General features: G+C 56.7%; 1 protein-coding gene across 8 annotated transcripts in view; it reads left to right on the forward strand.

Annotated features, from left to right (window-relative positions):
- Positions 1 to 15718, forward strand: part of RIMBP2 (RIMS binding protein 2) — a gene marked incomplete at both ends in the record, with an annotated part of 109723 nt that overhangs the window by 64781 nt on the left and 29224 nt on the right. For all 8 annotated transcript variants that reach the window (XM_079717314.1, XM_079717318.1, XM_079717315.1 and 5 more), the window contains 5 exons: positions 3041 to 3150; positions 5438 to 6247; positions 9602 to 9753; positions 10707 to 11168; positions 13058 to 13201. In XM_079717314.1, coding sequence (XP_079573440.1) covers positions 3041 to 3150; positions 5438 to 6247; positions 9602 to 9753; positions 10707 to 11168; positions 13058 to 13201 — 1678 coding nt within the window. The remainder of the gene's footprint in view (positions 1 to 3040; positions 3151 to 5437; positions 6248 to 9601; positions 9754 to 10706; positions 11169 to 13057; positions 13202 to 15718) is intronic.

A 15718-nucleotide genomic window follows, 5' to 3' on the forward strand; every position in this document is an offset into this window, starting at 1 on the left:
GTCCGGCAGGCACCCAACGCAGGCCTCCCACACCCTTCCTTTTAAACAGCTTTTCTGAGGGGTCAGTCACATAGCTACAGTCCCCCCCTTTTTTTAAATTGGAGTGCAGTTGATTTGCAATGCTGTGTTAGTTTCTGCTGCCCAGCAAAGTGCATCTGTTGTACATATACATGTACCCACTCTTTTTTAGAATCTTTTCCCATGTAGACCATTACAGAGTACTGAGCAGATTTCCCTGTGCTCTGCAGTAGCTCCTTGTTAGTTCTCTATTTTATATAGTGTGTCTCTGTCCAACCCAATCTCTCAGTTAGTCCCACCCCCCGCCCCCCCTTGGTCAACGTCCATTTGTTCTCTACGTCTGTGACTCTCTTTCTGCTTTGCCAGTAAGTTCATCTGGACCGTTTTTCTAGATTCCGCTTATAAGCGATATTACACCGTATTTGTTTTCCTCTTCCTGGCTGACTTCACTCTGTATGACGGTTTCTAGATGCAACGCACAGTACGTGCCATCCTCGCCACTGTCGAGTTGAGAACATTCCTGTCCGCTCACCAAGACCCCCGTCCCTTTCAGGTGTCAGCCCATCCCCTCCATCCCCACCCCAAATAACCACTAACCTTTCAGTCGCTGTGGGTTCCCCGTTCTGGACATTTCCTTCCCGCCTTAGCATTGTGTCATCAAGGCTCACCCGCTGCAGCTCTGTCCCCTTCTATCCCCGGGTCACAGCGGACCTCGGGGACACCGCATTTTATCCGTCCACCCCCGATGGATGTGGACTCCGTCGTCAGTGCACAGTTCCCCTCGGTGCCCACGGTTCCCTCCCCACGCTGGCCTCTTCCACCCTCTTTCTCACCAGCTGAGACTTCTCTTCCTGAGAGTGAAGCGCGGGCCTCCTGAAGGCTGGGCCCCTGTCCCCTGTCTTCCGGCTCCATCCTCCCTCCTTGGGCGGCCTCTTCTGCACGTGGACCACTCCAGGCTCCACCTGCAGCCACAGCCTCTCTGAGCCTAGGCAGCGTAAGGCGCCTGGAACTGGGCCCTGGGCCTCCCGTCCCACTGCATCCAGCCCCTGCCCAGTAATTGCACCCACATCTGCACCTCCTGAGGCCAGAAAGCTTCAAGTCCTCCGGGACCCTGCTCCCCTGCCCTCATGCCCAGGCAGCCCCCCTTCCATCTCCTCTAAGGGCACCCCCTGCCCAGCTAGACCCCATCCACACAGCATCAGAGGGACCCTTCTGTAAATCGCAAATGCGGTCACATCACTCCGTAGGTGACGGCTCCTTCCCGACAGCTATTAGCTCTGGAGGTTAAATCCACAGTGATCTGGCCCCTGCGACCCACGGCCCCCAGTGCTCCTACCCTCACCCGTCCTTCTCCAGAAGCTGAGGGGACCCCGCTCCCTTCCTCCTGGCCTTTGCACGTGCCATTCCCTCTGCCAGAAACCACGTTTGGCTTCACTCCACCCGCTGGACTTTCACATCATACATCCGTCTGCTTTGCTTTCCATCCTGATGCAGATGCCCCGACAGTCACTGACTCAGCAAAACCCTCAGGGCGTTGGACAATGTCCCTGGACCTCTGGACTCTGAGGGACAGGGCGACGTGGTGTGGTTAGACCCACACAGGGTGAGGGTCAGGAGGCCTTCGTTCTGCTCCCACCCACACCTCCTAGTGAGCGTGTGGCCTTGGACAAGTCCTTGCACTTCAGTTGGCCACGAGAATTGGGAATGAGAATAATATCTTCTCTGCTCTCCTCACTGAGCGTCAGTGGGGATCAAATAAAACACACAGAGGAAAGTGCTGGTACCTCACGGGGCTGCTGGCCCCCAGGGGGGCTCCTGCGGCTTCACCCTTTGTATGACAGGACGCTGAGTGACACCCTTTGTTCTTTTTGTTTACGTGATCATCTCCCGTGATCATCTCCCATGATCACTGATGTCACTTTTATTTTCTTGTTGAGTCCTTTCCTGTTATTTTAAATTAATTGACCCTTTAATTAGAAAATCAAAAATTCATCTCACATGTTTTATCTGCAAGTTGGACATGACTTTAAAAAATGTTAATTCCAATATTTTGAGGATTTGAGAAGTGGGCATTTTACAGTCCTAGTGGGGAGGGGAAGATAAAATATGCATCCATTTGTAGAATATTTTGGCTGTACCTACCCAAGACCTCTAAAATGTACAGGACTTTGACCAAACAAATATACTACCTTGGGACTTATCTTTAGGAAGAGAGTGGGCAGGTGTGCAACATATGTTAGTAAGGATATTGGATGCAGCACTGATTATATCAGCCAAAAGTTTGAAGAAATATCAATGCCCAACATAGAAAATTGGTTAAATAAAGTATGTTAATCTCTTCAGTGGCGTATTATACAGCCATTAAAAAGGATATGATAGAATATTTCATGAGGGGAAAGATAATCATGTCATATTGCAAAGTGTAAAAAGTAAGCAGGTGACTAAAGAGTATATGTCATATGATTCTACCTGTGATCAATAATATATATTGAATGATTATAGGATTAATTACTTTTTTATTTGCTTGCTGATTTGGAAATTTATTTAAAAATATAATTTGGAGTCATTTAAATGTCATCTGATACAAAGGACTCAGTGTACAGCTTGCTTCCAGAACTACCATTTAGCATGAAATCTGTGTGAGTTGAGCTACTGATGGCCTGAGTTTTCAGTGCATGGACAATCCACGAGCCCATCGCATGGGTCTAAAATGTCCTGGCGACAGCAGGGAGGAGGCCCCGAGCTCTGCAAGGGACGGGCTGGGGTCGGTCTCCATCCAGAGCTTTTTTTTTGTGGTACGCGGCCCTCTCACAGTTGTGGCCTCTCCCGTTGCGGAGCACAGGCTCCGGACGCGCAGGCTCAGCGGCCATGGCTCACGGGCCCAGCCGCTCCGCAGCATGTGGGATCCTCCCGGACTGGGGCACGAACCAGCGTCCCCTGCATCGGCAGGCGGACTCTCAACCACTGTGCCACCAGGGAAGCCCCCAGAGCATTACTGAATGGGTTTTGTTTCTCTCTCTAGTTACAACCCCTTCGACGGGCCAAATGAGAACCCGGAGGCTGAGCTGCCCCTCACGGCGGGGAAGTACCTCTACGTCTATGGAGACATGGACGAGGATGGCTTCTATGAAGGTCAGTGAGAGCGTGTTGGGCAGGTGGCACACACAGGCCAGGCCAGGGCCGGGCCACCCATCACTCCAGGCCGTCCCAGCCTCTGCTCTGACCCTCCTGCCCTCCAGAGTTACAAGGTATTTGTTCCCCTTTTGTCTGATTGAGTGGGGTTTCCTATTTTTAACCCCAAGCAGCCCTCTGACACGGGGTGGATACCTTCTAACGTTCACGTCCACAGAGCTTCCCAGGAGCTTCCGCAGACATGTGGGGCTGACAGGTGAGGGTTTCTCCTCCCCAGCTGTCTTACAGCCCAGCACCTTCTCCGAGGCAGGGCCAGGGACCCTTTCAGGGGACCTCATCTGGTTCACAGCGATCCCACTGACCTTCAGCCTCTGTTGTTAACCTAGGGTGGTCCAGCCCCGTGTCCTGCCTGACCACTTCCTGCACCTTGCGCAGTGTGAGACCAGGAAATGGGAATTCCTCTGCCCAAAACTCATAACCTTGGTCACATTTGTAGCTAGAGGATGAACATGGGACATCTCCAGGAGCTTCATAAATCCAGATTCCTCAGTTCCCTAAACTCTCCCATTGCCCTAACAGAAGCGTCTCGGTTTCCTCCTGTCCCTCTGAGCAGAAAAAATTGTTTCTTGCTAAACTAGCAGGTTTCTCTTGCGTGACCTCCTGGAGTTTCCTTGGAGCTGATGGCCACACTCCTGGCTCTTGTCTTGGGGTTGATGGGCCCCGAGATCAGGTGGCCTCCGCTGAGGTCGGCGAGTGGCAGCCCAGCCTGGGCTGTTTTTCTGAAGGTGCCAGAACCTGGGGTCATTGAAATTCTTGGTTTCCATTAGTTACTGGAAAAATAGTGCCACACCCGTGGGTAGGCCTCCCGAGAAATTTCACCAACTGGTGAAATTTCACCAACTGGTGGCAAAACTGCTTGAACTCTTAACACAAATTCACATTGCCGTCACCGATGTGCGCACCAGGGGAGAACTATGTGCCCAAGGCGGCTGCCAGGTAACGCTCGTTGGAATTCTCTAGAGTATTTGCGCTAGGCACTGTGCCCACACAGACTTTCCAGAGGCCGGATGAAAGGCAGGCGGCAGAGCTCAGCGTTCCGTTGTCCACATGACAGTGGCAAGCTCACCCCCCCTCACTAGGCAGATGGTCACGGTTGCCACCTTAAGGGGTGGCTGTGGCGATAAATGAGGAAGCAGACATGGGGTCTGAGGACAGGGCCTGGTACACAGGACTTGCTGCCACTCTCCTCCTCCTCCTCCTTGACATCTCAAGACCCGCCCCCGAGCTGGGGATGGGAGGAGAATCAGAGATCCTCAGACTCAGTGGTCAGCATCCCTCTCGCCCAGGCCCGTCGCACGTCCCGTGAGGCGTGTGTGTGTCTACTGGGAGCAGACCCCACCCTTCGTTCCACGCTTCCCAGCCTCCCGGGTCCCCGGACCCCCAGTCAAGCCCTTTCTTCGACGCGCCAGGGGAAACAGCCCTTTCCCGCTCGTGTCGTGAGATCACCCAAACTGTGTCATCTCTGAAGCTCCTCCGAACGCTTCTCAGTTTTCCACGGCTCTGCTCTCAGCAGGCTTCCGAGCCCCATGAATAAAGAGAATGCAAAGAAATGAGACCATTTCATGAAATAAAAAGTGGTCCCTTCTGTGACTGCCCGCGGCTATGAGAGCTAGTTTGGTGGCATTTTTGGGGCCACTCAGCCTCCAGGTGGTTCTGGGACCAAATTGATCGTCTCTCACCAAACGGACGCATGTCGAGAATTTCGCCAAGACAGACACACTGCTCTGCAAGGGGGGGAAATTCACCTTTTAATTCCTGTTTGTGTGATCACCTAATCAAAATCAGAGTAAGGTGTGTAATTTTTTTAGCCTCCAAACCCACGCAGTTTGCATGTTGTTTGTCCTTCTGACAAACTCTTACTGAGCACCTACTCTGTGCCAGGTGTCCCTGTAGGACTAGCAGGGAACAAATTTCCCTGTCCTCCCAGAGCTTTGTCCCCGTTGGAAGGAGGCCATTGACACACATACCTGGGTGGCTGGCCGCAGTGTGCTGGGTGCTATGGGGGAAGCCGGCCTCACTGGTGGGGTGGCAGATGGCAGGTTGCAGGGTGCTGACGCAGGGGCGGGTGTCCCGAAGAGGTGATGCTGGAGTGATTCCTGTAAAGGGCTGAGGAATCCACTGTGACCCTGCTGCTTTCCGTACAGCAGCCCCCTTGCGCAGACTCCACTGCAGGCCCTCGGGCCCCCATGGGACAGCTGGGCGGTAACCCTGTCCTCGTACCCCACAGGCGAGCTGCTGGACGGGCAGAGGGGCCTGGTGCCCTCCAACTTCGTGGATTTTGTCCAGGACGAGTCTCGACTGGCAGGCACTCTGGGGAAAGACCAGGATCAGAACTTCATCAACCACGCCAGCGTCGGCTCGGAGGGGGAGCGCGTCCTGGACCTCCACTCCCCGACGCACACGGACTCCGGCCCCTCCGACCACGGGGCGGGGATGCTGGACACGAACATCGATGACATCGGAGAAGACATCGTGCCTTACCCTCGGAAAATCACCCTCATCAAGCAACTTGCCAAAAGTGTCATTGTGGGCTGGGAGCCCCCGGCGGTGCCCCCGGGCTGGGGGACTGTGGGCACCTACAACGTGCTGGTGGACGCAGAGATGCGCCTGAGCCTGGCGCTGGGTGGCAGGACCAAGGCCCTGGTGGAGAAGCTGAACATGGCAGCCTGCACCTACCGCATCTCCGTGCAGTGTGTCACCAGCCGGGGCAGCTCGGACGAGCTGCGCTGCACGCTGCTGGTGGGCAAGGACGTGGTGGTGGCCCCGTCCCACCTGCGTGTGGACAACATCACGCAGGTCTCCGCCCAGCTCTCCTGGGTGCCCACCAACAGCAACTACAGCCATGTCATCTTCCTCAACGAGCAGGAGCTGGACGTCGTCCGGGCCACCAGCTACAAGTACCAGTTCTGCAACCTCAGGCCCAACGCGGCTTACAAGGTGAAGGTCCTGGCCAAGCCCCACCAGATGCCCTGGCAGCTGCCCCTGGAGCAGAGGGAGAGGAAGGAAGCCTTCGTGGAGTTCTCCACGCTGCCGGCAGGTGAGCTGTCCTCCCGGGGTGGGGGGTCGGGGGGGGGAGGTAGTCCCCAAGGGAGGGGACACCGGGATGTCACCCTGTGCAAGGGGAGGGGCGGGGGCAGCAGCAGGGGAGCCGCTGCCGACAGCCGGCGCCGTCCTGGAGCATCCTTCGATCAGCCGGGAACCGCGGAGTACACCCACGCACGCCTGTGTGTGTGTGAGAGGGTTCTGTTCAGGGGCCGTGTTGTTGGAAATATTTAACGCGTGCATCTGTAAGAGCCCCGTCCGACAGAAGACAGGAGGAAACGAGAGCACCCTGGGCAGTTGGAGGGTTCCATTTTCCCGGTGTCACCCACTCCTGGACGTGCACTCACAGAGAGGAGCCATGGAGCGGGTGCCCACAGCGCTCTCAACATTGTTCTCTCTTCTCATGTCTCCTTTTGATATATATACATATACGTGTATGTAGCTCACACATACGGGTGAATCTGCGAAGGCATGAAGTTCCATTGTGGATGCTATCTTGGGTTCCGGGCACCCGTCTGCCTCCTTCCCTGCACTCCCAGCTGTAACAGGAGGAGGAATGCACCCCTCTCCCATCCCCGCACACTCTCTCCCAGGAAACTGTAAAGAGATGGGTTGAGATGGACATCCTCCCGGGTCGGCTCATCCTCCGATTTATCTAAGGGGCAGCTGCCACCGCCGTCTCCATGAGGTTCCGTCATGCTGATCTTGGCTGGGGCTCACGTACAAGGCGGCCCTTCCGAGCAAGGCAGCCGTGCGCAGGATGGGAGCCCGAACACTGGGGAAGAGCAGCCTTCCTGGAGCAAAGAAGGTTGTGTCTGCAAAGATACGTGAGGGCATATTTTGATACCTCGAGGGCTTGTTTTAGTCCTCTGATGTCCACAGAATTCCCTCAAAATGCCTGTCTCGACTACCTCCTCGGATTTGTCTTCTGTGATTAATTAATCCAGCTCTGCCCAACCTCATTTGTCAGCAGGTTGACAAACAATTCAGTGGTTCTCCAGGATCATTTCTACTAACTGCAGAAAGCCTTCCATCTAACCTGAGATTGGCTCTCCAATTTATGATGGATTTGCTTTTTATTGCATGGTGCTCTCCAGTCTTTTTGAAATCCGTCATCAACTAGAGTCTGACCTACAAAGCAGCAAGGTCAGGGGCAGGCGGGACAGACATTACTTCGAGGAGGGAGCAGGTCTGACTAGGAACTAATTTATGAAGGGTCAGTTCATTCATCTTGTAAGGTGATGCTGGATTTCCTGCCTGCCTACCGGCATGTCAGTCGTGGATACTGGGAGAGTGAGGACTTGAGCTTTTCATTGGTTCCTGCCATGAAGTATTGTGATCAGTTCTGGGGGGATGAAGAAGCCAGAGGCACCAAACCCAGAGACCCCAGGGCCTCCAAGGAGAGGCAAGAGCACGTACATTGGGGCAGCCGGGAGAGTCTTCGTGGAGAAGCTCACGTTGAGATGGAGAGGGACCAGGAGAAGATGCTGAGCCCAGGGCCTGTTCCCGTAGGTTCACACCCAGTTCCTGGCTGTCTTAGTCAGCTCGGGCTGATGTAACAAAATGCCATAAACTGAGTGGCTTAAGAACAACAGGCATTTATTTCTCACAGTCCTGGAGGCTGGAAGTCCGAGATAAGGCGTGGGCAGACTCAGTGTCTGGTGAGGCCCACTTCCTGGCTCCTAGACGGTGAAGACACTGTGTCCTCACCTGGAGGATGGGGCGAGGGAGCCCTCTGGGGCCTTGTTGATAAGGGCACGAATCCCACTCATGGGGGCTCCCCCCTCATGACCTGATCACGTCCCACAGGCCCCTCCTCCAAGTGCCGTCACCTTGGGGGTTAGGATTGCAAGATACGAATTTGGGGGGGATGCAAACATGCAGTCCACGGCAGACTAGTGCCTTTGCCCGTCCAGGCGGAGGAGGACTTTGTGGAAATGTCACGAGTGAGAGGCATGGGGAGGGCAGCCCCTGAACCTCGTTCAGCATGAGCTCGACGTCGGGCATGTGGCTGGACCAGGTGTCCCCACGTGATGGACGTCCGTCCTCACCTCTGGGTCACTGGAGGGATGGGCTGGAGCTGGCAGATCACAGCTACACAAGTCTTCCCCACCCTCAAAACCCCGGCCCTCCGCTGTCATCGCTCTTGTGGTAGAAGTGGGCACCCAGCAAACTCCCCAGCCAGTTTCAGTTCTTGACCTTCGCCCTTAAGAATAATGACCCATGTGTCATGTTTGAATGGACCGTCCAGGTACAGTTTAACTTCTGAAGCTGGTTATAGGGAAGTTCAGAAGCCCCATATTGCAGTGTGTTGACGGTGGGTTGCATCAGCCTTACTCATGAGCTGCACTGAGCTGCAGGCTGGCGTTTCCAACACACAATAGCCGAGCAGCTTCCCTGGAACCTTAACTTCCTCATTTGCAAAACAAGGATGCGCTGAATTCACAGGACTGTTGTGCAGATCACGTGATGTAAAGAGTCCGAAGAGAGTAGCAGAATGAGAAGCACATAGAGAATCCTCAGCCAACAGCCATTGCCCCCCCCACAGAAATCCACGGGGCGGAGCAGCGTCTTGGAGGATGAAGCTCATACCTTCTTCCTGAAAGTTACACGTTCCTTTCCGAATAGAATGCTAGTTATGGGGGATTTGCACCAGACAGACCCCGGGGGAAAAGGAGCTGCCTGCGGGTTACAGGGCAGACAGGTGGTCCTGCTGTCCCCAAGAGCCACCTGGAAGGACCAGCGACATGACCCTGGCCTCCTTGTTGGTTGAAGTAGCTGCTCAAGACTTCCATGGTGAGCGCGATTCAAACGGGTTCGGGGGCAGAGGAAGCGGCCCAGCGGGTCAGCCGGGCAGTGTGTGTGCAGAGCCGGTGTCCAGGGCTGGGTGGCTTCATCAGAACCGTCTCTCTCCAGCTTCCGGCTCTGTCCTGTCCCACAAGGTGGTGAGATGGGGGATGTGCAGTCCAGTTCACTGCCTCCAAGTCTGATGAAGAGAGAGACGGAGGGGCACAGCGAAGGCAGAGGGGGGAGGGGCGCAGAAGAGTATGGAGAGGCGGCAGGGATTTCTTTCCTCTGCCAGACGCTGGGTCCTCGTGGCCGGCTGGCCTGGCCCGGGTCACGGGCTCCCCTGGGGATGGAGCACCGTGAGCGGGGTTCCAGGAGGGCACCGCGTGTGTCCGGGAGCTGCCCCTTCCTCACCCTCCTGCCCTGCTTTCACGCTTCATATTCTGCCCGCGACTCCTGGAGGCTTGAACAGAAGATCTCGTTTCCGGGCGCCCCCAGCCGGGCGTGGTGGCAGCTCTTCTGCCAGAGGGCCGTGTCCTGACAGCTCTGCTCGGTCCCCCAGGTCCTCCCGCCCCGCCCCAGGACATTGCCGTCCAGGCCGCGGCCACCCCAGCCACCGTCCACGTCTCCTGGAAGCCGCCCGCCCTGACGGCCACGGGGCTGTCCAATGGAGCCAACGTCACCGGCTACGGCGTGTATGCCAAAGGGCAGAGGGTGAGTCCTTGCGGGGGCAGCGCTCGCCCCAGAGGCCCCAGCCCTCTCCGCTCAGTGACGGGCGACTCTCCCTCTCTCCTCAGCCCCCAAGACCTCCCAGCAGCTACTTAAGCACCCCCTGCGCCGCCATCCCGGGCTCGGCTGCAGGACACGGAGAATTCCATCCTTGTCCTCCTTCGCAGAGTGCTGTCTGCTCTCCTCCCGCAGCGACTACCTGTCCTGCTCGGGACCTTTCTTGTTCTCCCCTGGGTACCAAAAATTCACATCTTTCGAGCCCCAGGATATCAGAGCCCACTCAGTAGATTCCACCAAACCGATTCTTGGCGAGACGGTAGTCCAAATGCCCCGGAAACGCTGCAGGGAAGTGTTAATGCCCGCTGTAGGGGAGCCCGTAATCTCAAGCCTCAGCGGGTCCGGGCGCAGGAAACAGACACGGCTGCCCTTGGGGGGCGGGGCTGGAGCACGCTTCTGTCTGCTCTCCACTCCCCACCCTGTCCCCCGCGGCCCCAGGCCCAGGGCTGCTGCATCAGACGCGGGGCGGTGTCCCAGCTCGCCCCGTGAGAGCGGCGGCTGCTGCAGGGCCCTCTCTCCTCCCAGCTCCCCGCAGAAGCCCAGCAGGCAGGGCCCGGAGGGGCCGCAGTCACGTGCCCACCACGGCCGGAAGCCCGTTTTGGCCTCTGACTGGCACTTCCCTGGGGCCACGCTTTGGCAGTAACACGCCCGGCGTTCTGATTCCTCTGCGGCCCCCGCGTCTGCTCCTGGATTGGCTCTGGACGCGGAAGAAGAGGGTGTGCTCAGCGGTGCCCCCAGGCGTCCACCGGCGGGCGGGAGGCGGGGCTGGTGTGGTTTCCGGGCCGGGCGGTGCGGTTTGAGCTGGATGTAGGCGGGGCCCAGAGCCCTGGCTGCTGGAGAGGCGCCCGGGCGGCCCCTGACCCCGCTCTGTCTGCGCGCAGGTAGCTGAGATCATCTCTCCCACGGCGGACGGCACGGCCGTGGAGCTGGTGCGGCTGCGGAGCCTCGAAGCCAAGGGCGTGACCGTGCGGACCCTCTCCGCCCAGGGCGAGTCCGTAGACTCTGCCGTCGCTGCCATCCCCCCCGACCTCCTGGTGCCTCCTGCCCCCCACCTGAGAACTGCTCCCACACCGAAGCCATTAGCAAGTGCCGGAGCCCCCGATACCAAAGATGAACACCTGGGTCCGCACGCCGCGGCGGATGAGGCCTGGGAGCTCGGCCGGGCGCCTGCTCCGGCCCACGGGCGCCTGCTGGAGCCGCCCGGCCTGCAGGGCTCGGGCCCGGGACGGCGGTCGCCCTCGCCCAGCCGCATCCTTCCGCAGCCGCAGGGCGCCCCGGTCTCCACCTCCGTCGCCAAGGCCATGGCCCGGGAAGCCGCGCAGAGGGTGGCCGAGAGCAGCAGGGTAAGGCTGGGCGTTTCCTCGCCGGTACCGCTGCCCGTGCCGTGCGGTCCGTCCCTGCAGTCCAGCGGGGATGGGACCTTCCTGGGCACCCCGAGTCTGCGGGGAGACGCGCCCCGAGCACTCAGCACCCAGAGTGGCGGCCTTGACTTGGTGAGAAGGATGCCGTGTTCATCCTCCAGTTTTCCTCTAGGGCTGCATTCCAGGGCATTCCAGGCCTGAGCCTGTGGGAATCAACGTGTGTTTTCATTGCGTAGATACGGACCCAGATAGCCAGAGGAAATGGTTATCCACCAGCCTGGCTTAGCAAACGAGCTAACAACCGGCTAACCAGGCACTGGTCTGTGTCCAGGGATCTGAGAGGTGCCTCCTGGGAGTGGACTTGGGGGCACATCTTCCTAAACGAGGGTCACCTCCTGGCTGGCTCACTTCAGACTTCTAGCTGTGTGTGTGTGTTTGCGCGTGTGGGTATGTGCCTGTGTGTGTGTATACACACAGATAGACATATGTACGTACGTGCGTGTACATACATGCGCACACACATTTATATACACGTATATATACATAGATACCTACATATAGAAATGCACGCACATAAATATACTTGCATGCCTATCACTGGAAATCGCCTGGACCGTGGGGAGGAGTACTCGGATGACAGTGTGGCCACGTCCCAGAGGAAATGTGCAATGAGACGAGAAATTGTAAGAAGCCCCCGTGAAGTGATGCCGGAGAGCAGGACGTGGACCTGAGCTAGGCCACGTGCCCCTCCCTGCCTGGGCCAAACCCCCGTCTCTCTCCCTTGGGTGCATTTGTCTACCAGGGCGCCCAGCTTGTCTGCTGCAAGCCCGAGGTTAGGGCCCTGGCAGAGGGGACAGTGGTGGTCGGTGGTCTTCTCAGCTCTGCCCAGCCAGCCCACGGGGGTCTCTCCAGGACGGCAATCCCTGGCAGTGCCTTCTCTGAGATGCAGGTGGAGACATCCACGCCGGTGCCGGGAGACCCTCACTTCCTGGGCATCCCAGGGCCCGGGCCAGGCCCCTCGGGGCTGGAGGCTGGGTCAGGAACTTGAGGAGAGGCCAGACCCCTAGAGGTCAGAGCTGAGGTAGGCGGGCCACGGCCAGGCAACCAGCAGGGGGAAGAGGTACCGTGACAGCACTTCAGTGCCTGTTGAAAAACTGGAAATCCAGGCTTTTTGTGGAATCTCCCGACTTGTTAATAGTTACACAGCAGTTTGTACCCTTGACTAAAGGAAGTGCCTCAGAATGTGCACATTTAGTACGGGCACCCTGGCACTCCGCCCTGATTTCCCACAAAGCAGAAGCCCAGGTGCTTTGGTGTAGGAAGGGGCTGGCGGGGGAGCTCTGCCCGGCCCCCCGCCCTCTTGGGTAGCAGCCATGCATCCCACCACCCTGAGCTCCCAGACAGGACTCCCAAGAGCGGGCTGGAGCCAGAGGCTGGGCCCAGGAACACCTGAGACAGCCGCCACCTCCCCACCTCCCCCCGGCCTGCCTTCCCCTTTCAGAAGGTGTGGAGAGAAAGCAAACCTCTGAGCTTCCATATTCAAGAAGAGGTTAATTGATCACATGAACAGCCGGGCCAAGGTGGCAAAGAGAGGGAGAGGAGCCTTTCTTCAGCACCCACGCGTTACCTCCTGCAAAGGCAGGAGCTAGTTCCGGTGGGCATGGGAGGGGCGGCGGGCACCCAGGGCAGCATCAGAAAACGCCCGCCAGCCTGTGCGGGTCACTCACCCCAAGTCCCTTCACACAGTGGCTCCGAGGAGGCAGAGGAAATGATGGAGCCCAGAAGACGTGGGGCCTGGAAGCCGCCTGCCCTGAACCCACCCCCAGGGTCAGGCGGCCTCTGCCCTGACACCTCCCCTCTTCTCTTCCAAGCTAGAGAAAAGGAGCATCTTCCTGGAGAGGGGCAGTGGGCAGTACGCAAACTCGGACGAGGAAGACAGCTACGAGTCCCCTGACGTCAAGAGGAGGGGCGCGTCGGTGGATGAGTTTCTGAAAGGCTCGGAGCTAGGCAAGCCGGTGAGTGCAGCTCCTGGGTGCACGGCCCCAGGTTCCCGGGTGACAGCAATCACAGTCCATTTGGAAGGTTTAGATTGCACAGTGCCTGCGCATTTGTGACCTCACTGGGGGACGATTTCAAAAGTCGGAATGTGGAGGTTTTTGCCTTCCTTGACCGCCCTGTGTGAGTATCTGTTCATGGGCTGATTCTGTGCTTCAGATGGGTCTCCAGGTAACCGCCTGGTTTCAGTTTGGGCAAAACCTGCCACTTGTTTCTTTACTTTCGTTCATCAGGCAGATGTGTGATGAGCATCTGCTAAGTGCTAAGCATCATGGGAGATTCAGAAATTAAACGGTCAGTATCCCACCGTTGGAGGGGCAAAAATGTCAGGGCTTCTTGTCCCAGACTGGGCTCACAAGTGACAGATCCATCCAATGTGGGTTTGGTCTCCCAATTTCTGATTATGCGTATTCTAATGGGAACGTCCTTTAATGGTGTCAAGACCTAAGGCTGGGCAACAGGAAGAGTGGGGCCTAGAGATTCCTGAGATCTTGAGATGTCAGAGCTTGAAGACCCCTCAGATGTCAGATCCTCCAGGCCCCACAAAACACAGCTCTGCAGCAAGGCAGTGTCACAACGTCTCCAAGAAGAGGGCCTTGGAATCTCACAGACTTGGACTCATTTCCTGGCTCTGTCACTGCTAGTAGCAGGCAAGTTACTCAGCTTCTCCAACCATCAGGCTCTTTATCTAAAAGATTAAAATAATTCTATTTGCATTCATTTAAACACAAGAAGTGGAATGCCCAACTAATAATGACTAAGATAACAAGGACATTTCATCCTCCCACATCGCAGAAGTCTCAGGTAGGAGGTTGCAAGGTTGATTCAGCTGCTCAATTGTGTCCTGGCTCTAGGTTCTGAATCTTCCATTCTTTTGGTCTTTCTCTCATGGTTACAGAGTGGCTGCCATTGCTCCAGTCATCACACTTTCATATGACAGCACCCCAAGAAGGAAGGAAGGAAGGAAAGAAGGAAGGAAGGGAGGGAAGCGAAAAAGGAGGGGGGCTTTCTTCTCAGGCACATCTCTTTTAACTGGTAGAAAAATCTTCTCCAGAAGCTCCATCAAGACTTCCCATGACATCTCACTGGGCAGAAGAGAGGAATAGGAGTCCAGTGAATGGCTTATCCATGATGTATTTGGCAAACAGCAGACACCTCCTTCCATCCCATGGGTTTATTACTAAGTCATCATTGGGTTTGAATCCAGTGAGATTGTGTTTTCGAGGAGAGTTCCTTCCCATTTGCCTTGGGAAGACCTCTTTCAAACCAGCCTGATCTTTGTTTATTCATTTAAAATCAATTCACTTCTCTGCAGTGCCTGACTGAAAGAATTAGGGCTGGAGCAGCTCAAACACTGACACACAGACGTCTCAGGCTGAGAGCATCTGGGCCACTTCTCTGAGGGCTCGGCTGGGTCGGGACCCCCAGCCTGGGCACTCACGCTGCCTTCCCATCAGCGGGCTGGGAACTTAGCGCCACTCAGGTGCTGACACGTCTTTATCTAGAGGAGCGATTGAAACGGGGGTATTGTTAATAGACATGTCTCGAGATGCTATTAAATACACTTGTCTGGTCGCCCACCAGGAGGATAAAGAAATTGCTCTGAGAATCGACGCCATCCAACAGAAACAAAACAGCTTTATGCATGTTTGGGGCTCATCAGTCTGAGCTTGCAGGGTGTGTGGTTTGAGTTGCTGCCAATACTCAAGATGCTGAGTACTGGGCGCTTGCTTTGAGGGTGGGAACGGGACCGCTGAACTGGACCAGCCCCCAAATCCCCAGACCCCATCAGGGCTGCTGGTGCTTCAGTTTACACGTTAGCAAGCTACTGTTCCTTGCTTTTCTGTTGACTCTTTCCCGCCGTCCCCAGACTCCTCCCCGAGCGCCCCCAGCAGCGGGCCTTCCCCGGTGTCAGTGACCAGACTGGGCACAGAGTGGGCACACCACACAGGGGGGGCCCAACCCCACCCGGACCGGGCTGTTCTTTGACAGCCCAGTGTGTGCACGTGTGTGAATTCCAGACTGCACAGTTTTCTTAAAACTCTTAAGTGCCCTTAATGGTGCATTTGCACCCACTTGCGTGCCACCCTGCACTCTCTGCTCCCTGACCCTAGATGCAACGTACACACTCACGGGGCCTCAAGTCCTGCTGCCACCTGAGTTTACAACCTGTTGCTTGAGCCTTTGTCCAGCCACTAAGTTGGAGAGGCTGACGGTACCCAGAAAAGCGATGTTTTCCTGTGTGTCTTGTGAGCCCCCTGGCATTCTGTTCTGCCAAGAGCCCAAGGGGTCTCTGCCTGCCCCCGTCCGGATTTAGAGTTGGGAGGCCTGGTCTGGTCCTCTGTCTGCCATCCCGGCTCGCCGCGGGCTTGGGGACTATGGTTCCCTCACCTCTGAGGTGAGCGGCTCTCACCCAGACACCCAGACACGACTCTGAGCTCAGAAGTGGGCAAAGCCGGGCAGGGCCAGCCAGGAGG

This window comes from Hyperoodon ampullatus (genome assembly GCF_949752795.1).
Source record: "Hyperoodon ampullatus genome assembly, chromosome: 13".
Taxonomy (NCBI): Eukaryota; Metazoa; Chordata; class Mammalia; order Artiodactyla; family Ziphiidae; genus Hyperoodon; species Hyperoodon ampullatus.